This window comes from Condylura cristata, unplaced genomic scaffold (genome assembly GCF_000260355.1).
Source record: "Condylura cristata isolate star-nosed mole 26May11 unplaced genomic scaffold, ConCri1.0 scaffold00025, whole genome shotgun sequence".
Lineage (NCBI taxonomy): Eukaryota > Metazoa > Chordata > Mammalia > Eulipotyphla > Talpidae > Condylura > Condylura cristata.
Window position 1 is genome coordinate 27,473,914 of NW_004567126.1, and position 17,042 is coordinate 27,490,955.

A 17,042-nucleotide genomic window follows, 5' to 3' on the forward strand; every position below is an offset into this window, starting at 1 on the left:
CCCCTACCCTAAGTGTCACTTCCGGCGGGTGCCCCCTACCCTAAGTGTCACTTCCGGCAGTTCTACTTACCTGCTGTCAAAAGTTCTACATACTAATGCTTGGGGCGAGACCATGTCCACATAACTTTTACTACAGCATATTATAATTGTTCTTTTTTTTTTTTCAAGCACAATTTTTTTTTATTTTTTGAGTTAACAGTTTACAAAATTGTATAGGTTTCAGGACCTTGGAATTCTTAATATTTCTGGAAGTGGCTTCTCAAATACATATTCCCTTCTACCATCTTTTTTTCCCATGTCATTTCATGCCTGCTGAGCCATTTGACAACATGAACACCATCTGTAGACCTGACCCCAGATGAGTGAGCTCTTGACACCAGCACCAGTGGAGAGTGCAAGTCACTGGGTCTCCTAAAGAGCATCTTGAGATACACAAGGCCTCAGTAACACAGAAGAGTAATAGCTAGGAGTGCTTCCATCTTCTCCAAGAGGGCCCAAGTCATCAAAGTATCGTTTAACAAAAGCATTTCTGTCAAAGTAGAAATGGAGGTTGGGCTACTAGGAGGTGAACATATAATTGTTCTATTTTTATCACAACTTAATGTTTTTGATCTCTTATTCTCTAATTTAAAATGTCCCCTCTTGTCACGGGCATGTACAGTTGGTAAGAAATACCACAGCCATGCCTTGGTGACAGTGGACACGTTCTAAGAACCATGTCATCACATTCCTTATCTCTGCAGACAGCACAGAGCGTGGAGACACAGGCCTGGCGCTCTAGTCCCTGGCAGGCCTGGACTCGGGGGCCAGGGATTGGCACACCCCGTCTAGATGGGCCCATTGTTGACCAAAGTGTCTGTCTCCTGTATACACAGGTTTTGTCACAATTTGTGCTTTCCACTGGGGGTCTTGAGACAGTGTCACCCAAAGTGGACAGTGGGGGCACACAGCAGCTGTCTTGCCATGGGCAGGGCATGGGCAGCCAGCCTCAGTGCCTCCTACAGCTGCACACAAGCAGGCATCGGGGTCCCCACGGGCACACCAGGCAGCCGTCCTGGCCGACCTGAAGTGGCCTGGCAGTAGCACCAAGAGAACCACACGCCTTTGCTGGTTCCCTCACCGTTGGTCCTTTAGCGAGAGCGCTCGCCCTACAGACGAAGACAGCAGTCGGGGTGGGAAGAGCAGCATCCTCCTGGGCACACAGGCTCCACTGCCTTTGGGGCCCGCAGAGGTGTGCGGCTTCCCCCAGTGTCTGGTGGTGGCTTCAGGACTAGGGTCCCTCTCCCCAGGCTCCTTCCTCCTGCTCTGGGCTGCACCTGCAGAGCGGAGTCGGGCCCAAGCCCTCAGCTCGCCCTGTTGTCAGCGCTGGCGAGAGGACTCCGTGAGCCGGGTGCCTGGACGGCCAGGCCTATCCTTCAGCACTCTCCTCCCGGGGGGGCGCCCCACACGGTCATGCTCTGCTAAACTGTTTAAAGCCTTCTGATCACCATTTCTCCTCAGTCAGTTAAGGTCCAGTTTCTCCTATGGTGCTACTTCCAAAACATGCTGTGAGCTCACTGAGAGAGATCCACACAGCCGTCCACTCACCGACGGGGACTCATTCAGCACATGCCCTGTTCGGCCATTTCATCCTTGGGCAAACATCACAGCATGCCATCCCACAAGCCCAGCTGGCACAGCCCACCACACACAGCGGCTGCATGGAGGGGGCTAGGTGGGACGGCCGCCTGTGAGTGACCGCAGTGTCTCAGTGTGGCACCTGCGGTAGTGCTGATGGCCATGATGGCCACAGGGTTCAAGAACTGAGCCGGCTTCTCACGGCTCTGAGAGCCTTTTCCAGATTCGGGGTGGGGGGGTGTTGTGCGTAGGGTTCCTCCACCTCTTTGGCCACGGAACAGCCTGTGGTCATTTCCCACACCGTGTAAGTAGAGCCCGAAATGCAGAGTCAAGGCATTTCAGTGCTAATCTTGGCTGTTTGGCTTCTAGGGGCAACTCGAAGTATCATTACTACGGGATCCGCCTGAAGCCAGACTCGCCCCTGAACCGGCTGCAGGAGGACACCCAGTACATGGCCATGCGGCAGCAGCCCATGCACCAGAAGCCCAGGTGCGTGGTCTGGGCGCCCCGGTTTCGCGTGGAGAATGTAGAGACGGCATTCCATGAATCTGGCCGTTGTATTCAATGCCGTTTTGTGTAATGTTGATGAGTAAAAATAATCCTGGCCAATGTTGAATGAAACATTAGTCGAAGGCCTAACTTCAAGTTGCAGTTTCCAAGAAGCTATCGAAGACATTACGTGAGGACAAAAGTCCATACATCCAAGGGGACACCCATCCTTCAGTGGAGAAGAACTTGTGTCTATTACCCCTCCCTCCTACTTGGAGGCCTGGGAGACACCCTTCCCTGGGTGAGAAGTGAGACCATCAACAGATGGGGAGCTGGGAATACAACCTCCTCCATCTAACAGAGATTCCAGAGGTTTCTCACCTTAAAAAATATTTTTTAGAGCTGTTTAGGTTCACAGCAAAATTGGGGGCAGTACAGAGCTTTCCCATCTACTCTGTGCTATCTGCACAGCCTCCTGCACTATCAACATGGCACCAGACTGGTGTCTTTGTCACTGTGGATGCACCTGACATGCCATTATCTCCTGGAGTCCAGAGTTGACGTGAGGGATCCCTCTTGGCAGTGTTCATCCCAAGGGTCTGGACGTGTGTGATGACACGTACCCACCCTTACCACACCAGGAGAAAGAAACTGATAGACTTGAGTTGCTGGCACCTTGGGTTACTATTGGTGTTCAAATTTTCTCTGAAAATTAAATAGCCTTGCCATTTTCTGGAATGTTCTCTTCTGTACCCCTCACAAAACTACTTATCTTCTAAGGCAGAAGTCAGCAAACTATTGGTAAGGAGCCAGGGAGCAAATAACCCAGGTTTTACAGGCCAGATGCCCGATCACCCCTCCCTCCCATTCCCCTCTCCTCAGCTCCAAGACAGGGACCACCCACTTAACCTGCCATGTGGTACCTGCATGCCCCATGGGTCTTGTGGCTCAAAACCCACTTTGGATTGACTAATCTCAGGAGTTGAGGGTCACAGAAGGGTTTCTGGAACATTCTCTGGAACCCACAGTCCATCCCATCCACAGCTATGGACGCTATAGCTTCTTGTGGTTGTTGATGGTTTTCGGCCTCTGCAAACATCTGCGCCCCCATATACCAGGCACTGTGTTATTTTAAGAGCTGTTGCACGTATTTTGCAGTGACAGAATTAAGCTGTTTACATTTAGAGCCATACACATCTGAGCAGCATTTCTCACTGCTCTCAGGCCTGGCCCCCACCTTCCACAGAAAAGTTGCCCCCCTCCACCCACTCACCTCCCCCAAACACCCTCACTTACCCCTCGCAGCAGTGTCCCTCTGGGGGACAGGAGTGGATGGTGGGTGCCAGGGTCTGGGGTCGGGGGTGGGGGTTAGTGTTTAGTGCAGTTAGAACACCACTTTGGGAAGGTGAGAAACTTCTAGAGCTCGATGGTGAAGATGGTTGTGAATGTATTTTAACGCCACCGAACCATGCACAGAAAAATGGCTAAGATGGTCATGTATGTTAAGTATATTTGGCCATAATTTTAAAAAGCTGTACGCATACACACTCCCCCAAACCAACGCCTCTGCTTCTTGGGCCCTTTCTGGGGCCTCAAGTGGCGCATGTGTCCCCTGCCCAGGTACCGGCCAGCCCAGAAGACGGACAGCCTTGGGGACAGCGGCTCTCACAGCAGCCCACACAGCACCCCTGAGCAGGCCATGGCCGCCCAGAGCCAGCACCACCAGCAGTACATAGGTGAGCCCCACCCCCACCCAGGGTGCAGGGCCGGCTGCCAGAGCTCAGGGGTCTTCTCAGCACTTCTGGGTGCTCATGGGTTTCGGCACCAGAAACATCAAAAGGGACGCTTCAAATGTTTTTCTTGTATTATACCTTTTCAACTAGATAGAATGTTCTAGAAGTTCCTGGAAACTTGGTGGCATTCTAGAGATTTCAAGACTAATCAGCATATAACCCCAAAATTAATATATAATGCGACCATCAGAAACAGAAGTGAATAAAATGAAGTGCCTGTTAGAGAGACCAGGTGTTGTACTTTAAAACCTGCTGGTTCGGGGCTGGCCACGTGATTTTGCTACCACCTCTTCCTTTCTTACCGGGAGCCTCCAATGCTCAGCACTCCCAAACTGTGTGTCCCCCCTCCTGGACCCGACAGGGCTGCCCGCCCCCTTTCCCCGGGATCTACCCAGGAGAGCCCCTTCCCCACCACTAACCAGCAGAGCATCTAATTCAGCCTGCTGCCCCCAGCACACCCGGGGCTGCTGCTCCCGTGACCGGTACTGCTAGAGGCCACACACTGAGGGCCTCGGTGGCCTCCTGTGTTTGTAAGGCGTTTTTTAAGGCCAGACAGAACCCTCCATTGTGGTCTTCTGGAACTGCTCTCCCCCTTAGCTGGGAGGCCACCCCCATGTCACCCTCCTCCCCAGCACCCTGTCCAGGGGGACTCCTCACTGGGGTCATGATAGCCTCACTCTATCCCAAGTACCAGTATATTAACATCTGACTCAGTCCCTGAGGAAGACGAAGCTCACCTCGCAGTGTGACCCTCTCCCGATGCCCCAGGGAATTGGGCTGTTTCTGGGGGGACAACACTGGCACCTACACCTGGGCACCCTAGCCCAGGGTGTGGATCTTGTGCTGCTCTTGTTTTTTTTTTTTTAAAGATTTATTTATTTATGCATATAGATCTGGGGTACCGGTTGGAGGTGCGGGGGCGGTGAGAAGCTTCACCCGAGACAGAGTGGGGAGCAGAACAGCCACTGCTGAGAGGAGCAGCGGGCGGGTCAGGAGAGGTCTGCCGCGCCATGTGGTCACCTCCGGGGCAGGCGGGAATCGAACTCATGCTGAAGTGGCTTTAGCTTCTCGGTGCTGCGCTTCAACCTGCTGCGCCACCAGGGAGGGCCTTGTGCTGCTCTGTTAAGTACGCTATTTCCCCCCAGATGTCTCCCACGTCTTCCCTGAGTTCCCGGCACCCGACCTGGGCGGCGTCTTGCTGCAGGAGAGCATCACGCTGCACGACGTCAAGGCCCTGCAGCTGGCCTACCGGCGGCATTGCGAGGTGACCACCCCTCCCTCCAGGCGCCTTCCGGAAAGAGCTCAAGCCTGAGCCTTGGGGCTTCGGTGGGTGCCTGGGTGCAGAGTCAAGCATGTTCGAGCAGTCACCGTCACACGTTCATCGCCAGTCACCGACACCCAACTTTGCCGGGGGGGACAGGAGCAGTGCTCTGGCCCTCTCACCCGCACTTTCTGGATGGGCCCCTCCGTTCATTTCTGTCCTCTTGCGGGGTCTCTGGATCTTAAAAGGCCCCAATGCAACCTCCATCGTGGCTGCTTGCTCGGCATGTTCCGTGAACCCTGGACGCTCACACGGCTGTGTGTTTAACTGACCGTTTTTATTCCCAGGCAACTTTAGATGTTGTAATGAACCTCCAGTTTCACTACATTGAGAAGTTGTGGCTTTCCTTCTGGAACTCCAAAGTCTCAGCCGGTGACCACCCTGCCTCTCTGTCTGCCAGGTAACTTGTTCCCCAGGGAGGGCTGTACCATCCTGCGTGCTGGCTTTACCCTGAGAGCCACGCTGCCCCAGAAAGGCATCAGCGTTGCAGGAGCTGGCACTGAGACCCCCTCCCACTTCTGGCTGTTGCTTTGTCTCCCTACCGCCACTTACCAGTCTCAGCGTGAGGGTTGGAGGCGTCCCCTTGGCCTTGACCATGATGGAGCTTCCCCACCTCTGCCACAAGCCAGAGCGCACAGCTTCACCCCTGGGGAGCGCCGGACGGTCAGGGCGTGGGAATGGGCGAGCAAACCTCCCTTGGGGGTTTCTAGTCCCTGCCACCAGGTGTGGTCCTGCGGCTTTACTGTCCACTACCCCCAGGCCTAGGCAGGTCTCCAGGCCTGTGCCAGTCTCCTGCCACCCGCAGGGTAGACACCAGGCCTCAGCTCACCTCATCTCCCCTTGTGCCTCACAGCGATGAAGATCCAGAAGGCACCGTCCTCCCGAAGGACAAGCTGGTCTCTCTGTGCAAATGCGACCCCATTCTCAAGTGGATGAGGAGCTGCGACCACATCCTGTACCAGGCTCTGGTCGAGATCCTCATTCCTGACGTGCTGCGCCCCGTGCCCAGTAAGCGCCGCTTCTCCTAAACACGCTCCCAGCACACCCGCGTGTGCGCCTCTGCCCTAGCCGGAGTCAAGAGGAGGGAAGTCACTCCCACCTCAGTGCTTTCCTTGCGACGACCCCAGAAAGACAGCAGGGCCAGCCTCTGGCTCCAGTGGACACTGCCCTCCGTCAGGTCTGGACAGGGCTGGAGGGGAGCCACGGGGTGCTGCCGCCTGCAGCTGTGTGGTGTCCTCAGCATTCCCGAGGAGACCCCAGAGTGAGCGCCAGGCTCCCGGTGAAGATCTGAGCGGAGTTTTACACTTATGGCACGTCGCCCCTCCCCTCACACCCCCTCCGGACCCAGTACAGAGCTCAGCTGCCTCCCGACACTGACGCTCAAGCATCACATGGCAGATTATTCCAGATTCTTTACTGAGGAAGAGAGCAGTTGCAACCGTGTGCCTCGCTGGCTACCCTGCCTGGTGGGCCCAGTGCCGTGGGGACCTCCCCAGGGTCTCTGCGCCCCATGCCATGACAGCGCCCACCGCCAGGGGGAGCCCGCCCAGCCAGCCCCTCACCTGCTCTCAGGTGTAGGGCTCTTCCCTGGGAAAGGTGAGGACACCGAGTGGGAGGCCTGTCTCCATGAACGACTGCGTGGGCACCGTGGCTCATGCCAGCCAGGCAACATGTGAATGCTGTGCCAACCTCACCTTTCTTAAAGACTACAACACAGTTGTAGCAAAACTATTGTATTTCTCCTTTGGCCTTGCCTGCCTGAAAATGTTTTAATGTAGTGGTCAATTAGTGTCTCTAGATTAAGGTTTGAGTACGAGGTTGTTTCCTTTTACATTTGCATTTTATTCTCTCTCTTGTTTAAAAGATTTTGTTAATTTATGCATACAGGAAGTTGGGTACAGGCCAGAAGTGGGGCACGGGGCAGTGAGAGGATTCACCAGGCAGAGTAGGGAGCAGAACAGACAGATTGACTGAAATACACTGCTGAGGGGAGCAGCGGGGAGATCAGAGAGGTCTGTGTGTGGGTCACCTCCCTGACCAGGAATCAAACTCGTGCTGCAGTGACTGCGAACAGCCTCATAGTGCTGCCCTTTAACCTGCTGCGCCACCAGGGAGGGCCTGACTCTTTTTTTTTTTTTTTTGACAGACATTTGTTACTTATTGCAGATCATCTCAAAATAAGTTTGGAAGTTGCTAGAATATATTTGTATGCTTGAATGTATCAGGTCTCACTTCCTGGGCACTGCTAACACGGAGGCCAGATCATTCTCTGTGGGGGACCATTCTGAGCACTATGGGGGACTGAGCCCTGCCCCTCCCAAAATACTAGGAGCCCAGCTAGTGTGACCATCACATATGTCCCCAGGACATGGTCCAGTGTCCCCTGGGGGCAGACGCCCTCCAGGTGAGGCCTACTCGCTAGACAAATAAATGAGCAGAGATAATGGCTCTGGTGAACCCCAGTTCTCACTCAGCACCTCCGTCAATGAGTGTCTTAAGTTCTCTTGTTTGCCCTGTGGCCTCACTCAGAGGCAGGAGAGGCCACGTTTCTCATTGCTAACATCATGGTTTGTATCTCCAGGTACCTTGACACAGGCCATCCGTAATTTTGCCAAGAGTCTAGAAGGCTGGTTGACAAATGCCATGAGCGACTTCCCACAACAGGTCATCCAGACCAAGGTAATGGCTGGGCAGAGGTCCAGCTGCGGGGGCAGTGACCACAGGCCTCGCGTGCAGTGAAGGGAGAGGCCACAGGAGCAGCTCAAGGGAGAACGATGCTTCAGAGAAGACTCAAAAACTATGCTCGTGCTGAGCACCACATCCTCTGGGCATCCCCAGAGTGCTGTGATGGGGGACGGGCTCACAGGAAGGTCCACCACACCAGTGGTCATTTTTCTGTCATGCATTTGGGTCAATTCAGAACAGACCGAATGTTTCTAACTCATCGTAGGAGGGAGCTTACTCTCCTCACTACCATCCTGTTACAATCAGAATTAGAAATGTATGGATTTGGCCTACTTGTGAAAAAGTGATGCTTGTTGACAGTTCTCTGGAGCATCCTCCCAGAGCTGCTTGGCACAGAGGAGGCCAGGTTCTGGGCACCTGGTCAGCCTGGAGTTGGCTCTGTGAGGCCGGTGCCCCTCAGACTTCAGGGCCTGTAAGAGGCACCTGGGCAGCTGTGAAGAATGCAGGCTCCCAAACCACACATCCCACGGCACCCCATTTTCACTGGCCACTGCAGAGTAAAAGGAATCTAGAAGCAGGGAGGGGCATAAGCGAACCACTCTGAACTCCAAGCCCATCTGCTGGAGGCCCGTGCCCGTCATGGATTCTCACCCTCTGGTGCTCGGAACTGTCAGCATGTGTGTCCCCTTCCTGCCAGGATCTCTTTCCTCCCCAACCCCTACAGTGTCCCCAAGCCCAGACCCACCTCAGGGACGCAGACCAGCGCCCAGCAGCTCACCCTCCCGTCCTCGCTCACAGGTCGGCGTGGTCAGCGCCTTTGCCCAGACGCTGCGGAGGTACACGTCCCTCAACCACCTGGCGCAGGCGGCCCGGGCGGTGCTCCAGAACACGTCCCAGATCAACCAGATGCTCAGCGACCTCAACCGTGTGGATTTCGCCAACGTGCAGGTGACCCTTCCCTTCGCAGCTCCCCGTGGCCAGGTCGGGGCTCGGGGACCCCATCTCTGTCTAGGCTTCCACCCTCTAGAGAGATGTCCAAGCCCCCAAAACCCAGCACACAGCAAACCCTCCCCGCTCACATTGCTATTGCACAGACCAAGATCTAGGTCAGAGCCCCTGCAGCCCACCCAAGGGCCACCACCTCCCACATCTACCTGGCACCCAGGTGCCGAGACCCAACCGTGGCTCACTGCCTTTAAAATCTGCCTGTTGCTTTCATGGCTCTCCTCTGGGCTTAAGAAAGCGCAGGGCTTTGGCAATAGTGTCCTCAGCCTCAGGTCTGAGTTCATCTGCTAAACAAACACACGTGCACTACATCGGCAACCTCAGGAAAATGAAGCAGAATGCACTCTGAGCTTGGGGTGCAGGAAGCCTGGACTGCACCCTGAGCCGCCAGGACCAGTCCCTCTTTGCACGCTCCTTTCTGCCCCGTGGAGTGGGCAGGGGCCAGGCTCAGCTTGAAGTTGGAAAAAGCCAAGTCGAGAAGGTGGTGAGCCTCAGGGCTCGTTTGCGAGACACCTGGCCCAGGGCTGTGTCAGGCTGGCTGGGCCCTGCGTCCTCAGCCAGCTGGTAGGACAGAGACTGGTAGCGGTGCCCTGTGCCCACAGGAACAAGCCTCATGGGTGTGCCAGTGCGAGGAGAGTGTGGTGCAGCGACTGGAGCAGGACTTCAAGCTGACCCTGCAGCAGCAGAGCTCCCTGGACCAGTGGGCCAGCTGGCTGGACAATGTGGTCACCCAGGTCCTAAAGCAGCATGCAGGCAGCCCCAGCTTCCCCAAGGCTGCCCGGCAGTTCCTGCTGAAGTGGTCTTTTTACAGGTGAGTCCCTGACTGAAGTCTTCTGCGAGGGTGGAGGGGGGGGCCGCCCCCTGCTGGGCGCGGCTGGAGAAGTAGCTGAGTCCTGAGCCCTCGGCTGCAGACTTGCCGGGCAGGCACCGAGGGGCAGGCCCGGAGGCCTCTGGCGCGAGACCAGGTTGCAGCTGCCGCAGACCAAAATCATCGGCCTCTGGCACGTGCAGCCGCTTAAGCGCTCATGTGTGTGCAAAACCCGCAAAGGGACCCCAAGGGCCACAAGAGCAGGACAGCGGGGCCGGCAGACGAGAGAGAGCGGTGCGGTGAGACTGTGCCTGAGAGCCACGCCGCCTGCCGAGTGCGGTGGCGGCAAGAGGCGTGGCTCCCGCTGGCCCCGTAAGCGGCAGGGTGTGTGTTTTAGACTCGTCTGCGTGAATGCTGTGACGGCGTGTGTGTGGTGAGCACAGGAGCCTCGGCTGGCAGGAGCCTCGGGGCGGCAAGTCTGCAGGCTGTAAAGCAGGGGCAGGCGGGAAACAGCCGGAGCCCAGGTCGCCTGTCCACAGGGACACTGCTGCTCCCTCAAGGAAACTTCCATTTGGCCCTGAGGGTCTTTCAGCCAGTAGTTAAGGCCACCCACATTGTGGAGGGTAATTTTCACTCAAGTAAACTGACAGGAGGTGTAAACCACACCCACAAAACACGCCACAGCCACCCCCAGGCTAGGCGTTCTTCCAAAACAAAACAAGCCAGCGACCACCATTGCGCCCCTCCAGCCCACCTGATCTTCACCTCTGGTGACCCCGTTTCCGTTTTGTGATACCCGCTCATTGATCTGCACGTTACTCTGTCCATTAGCCTCGGCTCATGGTTGCACTGTACATAGTTACCAACACTCGTCTGTATCTTTTTGGCTAACCTCACTTCACATAATCCCCCCAGATTTCTTCCACTTTGCCACAAGGGGCTAAATGCCACCGTCCTTAGGCTGAGCAGTAGCCATTGTGTCCCTCCATCATGTCGTCGTCGGCCTCCCTGAGTGGGCTCTGAGGCTGCGTCCGGACCTTAGCTACTGACGACGCTGCACTGTGGTGCCTAGGTCTTTGGGCTGACGGCGTCGTATTCTTCAGAGAGCGACCCCGCAGTGGGATAGCTTGGGCATTTAGTAGTTCAGTTGTTGTTAAGATTTTATTTATTTATTTCTGCATAGGAGAACTAGGATGTAGGCCAGAAGTAGGGCGAGAGGTGAGAGGACTCCCCAGAGACAGAGAGGAGCAGAACAGCGGACTGACTGAAACACTGCTGAGGGGAGCAGTGGGGAGACAGGAGAGGTCTGCTGCGCCCTGTGGGTCACTCCCTGGCCGGGGATAGACCCCTGGGTCAGGATCCCAGGCTGCAGCGACTGCGGACAGCTTCATAGTGCTGCGCTTTAACCCGCTGACTGCCAGGGAGGCCCGTCAACACCGTGCTTAGCTCACAGGCTGAGTCAGGTCTGCGCTGGGTACAGTTTGCCAACACATTCTGAGTTGAGAGAGGCATCACCTATTTGGGTGCTACACCGCCGCCACCAGGTGTCAGGAGGAGGGGAGGCCAGGCCAGGCTGCTACTGTGGGGGACCCTGTGGCACTGGGAGACTCCCCCTCGGCGGGCTCTAAGGCTCACGGCACAGGCCATCACACCACCCCCACAGTCCTGCGTTTTCAGCCGCCTCTCGCTTAGAGCACACGGCTTCCACCCTCCCTGGCGGCCTTAGGAACCCGCAGGCCTCGAGGGTTCTCAGGCAGTACCAGAGCGGAAGGGGGCCGGCTTGACCTCCAGCCGCTGAGGCCCCCAGCTCTGTCTGCACACCCCCAGCTCCATGGTGATCCGGGACCTCACCCTGCGCAGCGCCGCCAGCTTCGGCTCCTTTCACTTGATCCGCCTGCTCTACGACGAGTACATGTTCTACCTGGTGGAACATCGCGTCGCCGAGGCAACCGGAGAGACGCCCATTGCCGTGATGGGAGAGGTGAGGGCCCCGCTGGCGGCAGGACAGCAGGAGGGTGTGGGGGCCGCGGGGGGGCCCTTGCCCAGTGCTGCATGCTGGGTGCCACAGCGATGGCGCCTTGGCGCAGGAGAACGCCCTGGCGGGACCCGGCCGGGGCGGGGCTGGCCCGCTAGAGCCCAGCAGCCCGGGGTTCGGAGTCTGACTCCTCAGCCCCCACTCCCTGTGAGCCTAGGCAGGACTCCCCGCCCCCGAGACCACTCTGCTCTGTTAAAGTCCACGGCATCAAATCTGCAGTTTCGACCGTTTTAAACAAGCGGCATTTAGTGCTGTGCTTCCGTCTCTTCTAGGTCCAGATTTTTCCACGACCCCAGAAAGAAGCCCAGCCCCATCAGCCCTTAACAGCGGCGCCCCCATACACACACACCCTCCCCTCCCAGCTCCTGGCACAAGAAACCTCTGGCTGTGGCTGTGCCGGTCCTGGGCCTGTCACATCCACAGACTCCCACACCCTGGCCCGGTGTCCGGCTTCTGCCTGACGTCTCGTCTCCGAGGTCCCCCACGGGGTAGTCAGCCCGAGTTTCATTCCTTTTTATAGCCGACTGACTGCGTTAATACGCCGCTTTTCGTTTATCCATTCATCCATCTGGTGGTGGGTAGACTATCGTCCACTTTGTGACCACTGTGTTACTGCTGCTGTGACCACTTCTACACAGCATACATTTGCGCGCCAGTTTCAGTTCGTTGGGGTCTTTTCCTAGAAGTGGAATTGCTACCACACGTGGGGTCGTTTGGAGGAAGCAGTGTACACAGTAGCCTGTGACAAAAGCAGCCACTTCTTCATGGTCACTTCACAGTGCTATGTCCCCTTGTGATCTGACCAGTCAGCTCCCTCCACCCTCAGTAGCTCCCAGGGGAGACCCTGCAAGTGTCAGGAGGTCCCCCCAGCCTCACAGCCCCTGCTGACGTCAGAACCCCCGTCTTCCAAGAGCTTGCTGTAGCCGTGTGAGACTTGGCAGTCACGGGGGCCCGCGTGGTCTCTAACTGGCTTCTCTCTTTCAGTTCAACGATCTGGCCTCGCTGTCCCTGACGCTTCTGGACAAAGGTGAGTGTGCCTGTGGCCTTCCCACCCCGGCTCTCCCAGGAGCCATCTTCCTTCCACCAGCCTGGTGGAAATGGGGACCCCTGGATGGAAGGTCTCCAGGATGTGACATCCAGGTGGGAAAGCGATACCTGGGCAGTGGGCGCCCACCCTGGGTTGTGTCCACAGGACTGAAGCCAGTCCCTGGGTTCAGAGCAGCAGCTGGCCCCCATCCCCGAGTACGACATGTAACCCCGCTCGGGGGCCCAGGGGACTCCTCTGTGCAGGCCAGGACTGGGGGGCCTAAGGTCCCCTACACCCACCTCTAGAGGGGCTGTTCCCTGCACTGTGGCTGTGAGAGGACCAGCCCCCGAAGGGAAACCCTGCCAGGGAGATGAGCCCGGCAAAGCGGTGTGAGGCACAGGCGGTCGCCGAGAAGCCTCCGCCCCCAGGCCGGGAGGAGCCCCGGGGAGGACCACTGGCTCAACCCAGCCCTGAGCCCTGGCCCGACACCACTCTGAAGATGTGCTTCTCCTCCCCGATGCCTCCCACCCCTAACGCGGGCCCCACAGATGACATGAGTGAAGACCGAACCAGCGAGGCCGACTCTGACGCCCGGAGCCTGGGGGAGCCCCTGGTGAAGCGGGAGCGCAGCGAGCCGAGCCACCCCCTGCAGGGCATCTAGCACGGCCGGACCCCAGTGGTGCCTGTGGGGCGGGTGACGTGGCCTTGGCTCCTCACAGGCGCCTGGGCAGCGTCCTCAAGGACCGATAATCCTCAAGAAGAAACACAGTTGTTAACACACAGAGGTCCCACCCGGGCGCCCAGGTCTCTGCCCGGCTGAGTTTCCTCAGCCTCTGCTGGAATTGTGACTGTGCCTGCAGGGACCCCAACTTGGGCGCTGGAAGGGGCCAAGCACCTCATCACCACCGGCTAGATGAGTTTGGCAGAACTCATCTAGCTGATTCCGTGATTTTGAAAGGTCAGTGAGATCCCAGGAAGGGAGGGTGCCCGCAGCTGCTGGGCAGACCGAGCTGACTGGAATCCAAGGGGTTTGGGAACGCGAAGTGGAGCCTCAGCCTGGTGCCTCCGTGGCGTGAAGCCCGCACCCCATGTGTCCCAGCTCTCGCCCCCCATGGCCCAGGACGTGGCAGGCCACCTGCCCTGCGGGAGTCCCGGCTCTAAAATGCCAGAGGCCTCTGGAAGCAGCTGCCAAACGCATCCCTGGATGACTCCCAGCCCACGTGGCTCAAAGAACCAGCGTGGAAACGGGCCCACTCGTGCCAAGACGTGGTGGTGTCTTTAAGAATTAAAAACAGACGTTTTATCAATAGCAGAAAGGATCTGGGCCCATCATAGTTCACAGTACCGAGCCAAACTGAACCACTGGGTCTGGAGTGAGTCTGCCCCCAGGGGCCATGCTGTCATGTCTCCGGGGCATCTCCCGAGGGTGACAAGTTGCACACGCAGCCGCCCTCCTCCTGCCACGCAGAACCTCCCGGACACCTCCCGGAGCACTGTGGCCACAGGCAAGTCCCATCGAACTGCTCCAGGTCAGAACTCTCTTCTGGGGACAGAGAATCCCAAGGACTTTTGCAGCCCTGATCTGTAAACACCCAGGTCTGTATCCATCGTAACACGTTGCACTTGGTTATCTACGCGCAAGAGGTCCTTCCTCATACCAGCTGCAGAGAAGAAAGACAAACCTCTGGTCTAGGAAGCACCTTCTTATGAAAATGCAATAGTTTCTCTTTTTGAAAATAAGTTTATACCATAGTTTTGTGCTCTAATTGTTATTAGAACGTTTCTTATGAATGTGTATATTTGGTCCCAGATATTTTGTTCTCATTCATGCAGAAGGTACTAACGTAAACTCACCTGGCCTTTAAAACCCTTATGTCCCTACACACAGGCGCGCTGTGCAGGCCTCGGCCCAGCCAGGTGAATGGGGAGGGGCGGGGAGAGCGGAGAGCGCGCTGGTTTAGAAGCCAAAAGTTCTAATAGTCGCAGTGTTTGTCTGGTCTTAGAGTTCAAGCCTTAGCTGAAGTCAGACAGAAAGAATGTCTTTAAAATATATCTCTCCTCTCCCGGGAGACACTGAAGCTTGGTTTGTGGATTGTCCTGGTCTGCCTTTTCTTCCACACGGGGCCCCCAATTCAGACTTGGGTCTGCCTCTCTGTCTTGGCCCTGTGGGATTCCTCGCAGAGGGAGGAATGACAGTAAAGACAGACTTTCAGGCTCACTCTTGTTTTGCGTGGAAATAAACATATTGTATGTTTGGGGTCACAGCCACACAATCCTGCCTTTTCCCCCTCCCCAGACACACACACTGGATGGGATGCTGCTTCCCATCCTCCCTGCTCATCTGCTTCCAGAACTTCCCTCAGGCTCTCTGGGGAGTGTTCCAGATGGCTGAAGATGGCAAGAAAGCAGTTCTTAGCCTAGGTGGGCGGCTGGCTCGTGTCTACATGTGTGAGCACACTAGACTCATTCAGATGTAGTGACGGAAGTTGTTCTTGGGCCAAGCTTTCAGAGTCCCCCAAGAACCAGCGCACGAGCTTGTCCAGAATTGTCAGTGCCAGGGTCCTGCCCGTAGACCCCTGGCTGATGAGATGGGACCAAAGCGGGGGACCCCTGGGGCCACAGCCACCCTCTCGAGGGACTTGGACCCCGGAAAGACACGGGATTAGAGGAACCAAGAAGGGCTCACAGGTGGGAGGTTGTTCAGAAACTTGGGTGCACTTGCTATCCCTAAAAGCCGTTTCTCAGGTCCCAAAGTGGTACCCCACGTGTGTCCAAGATGCTGGTGTCAGACCCAGGAAGAGGGCTTGGGGCCCGTCGGTGACTCTGCAGTGGCCCATCACTCCCCTGGACTGGGACCCCTGGATCTGTGCTTGGCTTAATGCTCGGCTGCCACGATCTTGGGCTCTTGAGTTTTGAACAGAGGCTGTGCTTCCGTTTTGCGCTGGTGCCACAGACTTTGTGGTCAGTTCCAGGGAACTCCTGGAGTGACCTAACTGCTGCCTCCTGTCAGTGCAATGGCAGGGCCCTGCCCAATTCTGAGAACCATGGCACCCAGACCTGCCCCACACTCCCACAGTTCACCACTGCAGCCTCTGTTGCCCCAGTGCTCCCCCTGGGAAGGCCAGGCCTGCCTCAGGGATGACAGGGTCCCTCGGGGCGGGGGCCCAAGCCCTACCCTTGGGTGCTGAGTGGCTGGTGAGGGAGTGAGACCCTTGGGGAGCAGATATATGATGGCCGCCCAGGAAATGAGATGGGAAGCCTGCCAAAGACCTCTAGGTCGCAAAGCCCCTTGAGGCCCAGAAGCGCAGGCGCCACACAAGGAAAACCCAACCCTGCCACAAACCTCTGCGGGGTTCTGACTAATCACAGCAGCTCCATACTGGAGGAGTCTGTCCCCCTCCTTTTCCATAATCTCCAGGGTGGGTGTAAGCACCCTTGCACACATGGTAAAATTGAGGCTGCTATCTGGAATGCAGATATGATGACTGGTGCACCCATTTCTACATTGGACCTTGAGGTAGACATCACAGGATAAGGACGGCAAAGCAATCAGACAGCAGAGCCTGGGTCCCTGGAGATCGTGGAGCTGCTCTTACTGAACTGACAGCCCCCACCAGAGTTCACATAAGCCACAAGTGGAGGTGGGGGAGGAGGGAGACTCAGAGGTGCCCTGCCTTCCAGAATTCTGGTAGCAAGAACTCTGCAGGAGGTGTTCACACCCCTAGGCACCAGCAACGCTTGCTAGGAGGGAGGATTCTCCCTGGCTCGGAGTGCCTTCCCAGGCCCTGGTTTCCTCCTGCCTCTCTCAGTCCTGCTCCAGGCCCTCCCCTCCTGCACACTCCACACCCTCTGCACAGCCACTGTGGAAACAGACCTCCACGTGCTGCCCACCCGCCGCTGCTTGGCACTTCATAGGGGCCTCTTCCGCTACAGAGCAGACAAGCTTGGCCAGACCTCGCCACATCTCCATGACAGCATTCTTCACCTCCTCCATCCAACTGCCAGGCCAGAAATCCAGAAGCCCCCTTCCAGCCCTCCAGCCTCCTCAAATGCCCTCTTCCTGCCTCCCCGCCACACCCCAACCTTTCCTGGTCAGCAAAGGGCTGGACACGGGCCCTGCCCCTCAGCTCAATCACTCAGGCCCATTTCCCATCTGAAGAAAAGATAATAAAGATACCTAGCTCACAGCAATGGGAGATTTAAACAAGTTGGTCTGTAGAAAGCAGTGGCGTAAGCCTTCTGTGTCTGCACCTTAACACTGG

The 17,042-nt window shown here is 56.7% G+C and overlaps 1 protein-coding gene across 2 annotated transcripts in view; it reads left to right on the forward strand.

Moving 5' to 3' along the window:
- Positions 1 to 14,848, forward strand: part of RFX2 (regulatory factor X, 2 (influences HLA class II expression)) — an 87,206-nt gene extending 72,358 nt beyond the window's left edge. For both annotated transcript variants that reach the window (XM_004689306.2, XM_004689307.2), the window contains 11 exons: positions 1,987 to 2,106; positions 3,727 to 3,842; positions 5,045 to 5,163; positions 5,508 to 5,620; positions 6,074 to 6,228; positions 7,802 to 7,899; positions 8,704 to 8,853; positions 9,513 to 9,721; positions 11,546 to 11,699; positions 12,738 to 12,780; positions 13,329 to 14,848. In XM_004689306.2, coding sequence (XP_004689363.1) covers positions 1,987 to 2,106; positions 3,727 to 3,842; positions 5,045 to 5,163; positions 5,508 to 5,620; positions 6,074 to 6,228; positions 7,802 to 7,899; positions 8,704 to 8,853; positions 9,513 to 9,721; positions 11,546 to 11,699; positions 12,738 to 12,780; positions 13,329 to 13,441 — 1,390 coding nt within the window. In that variant the 3' untranslated portion in view covers positions 13,442 to 14,848. The remainder of the gene's footprint in view (positions 1 to 1,986; positions 2,107 to 3,726; positions 3,843 to 5,044; positions 5,164 to 5,507; positions 5,621 to 6,073; positions 6,229 to 7,801; positions 7,900 to 8,703; positions 8,854 to 9,512; positions 9,722 to 11,545; positions 11,700 to 12,737; positions 12,781 to 13,328) is intronic.
- The last annotated feature ends 2,194 nt before the right edge of the window (positions 14,849 to 17,042 follow it).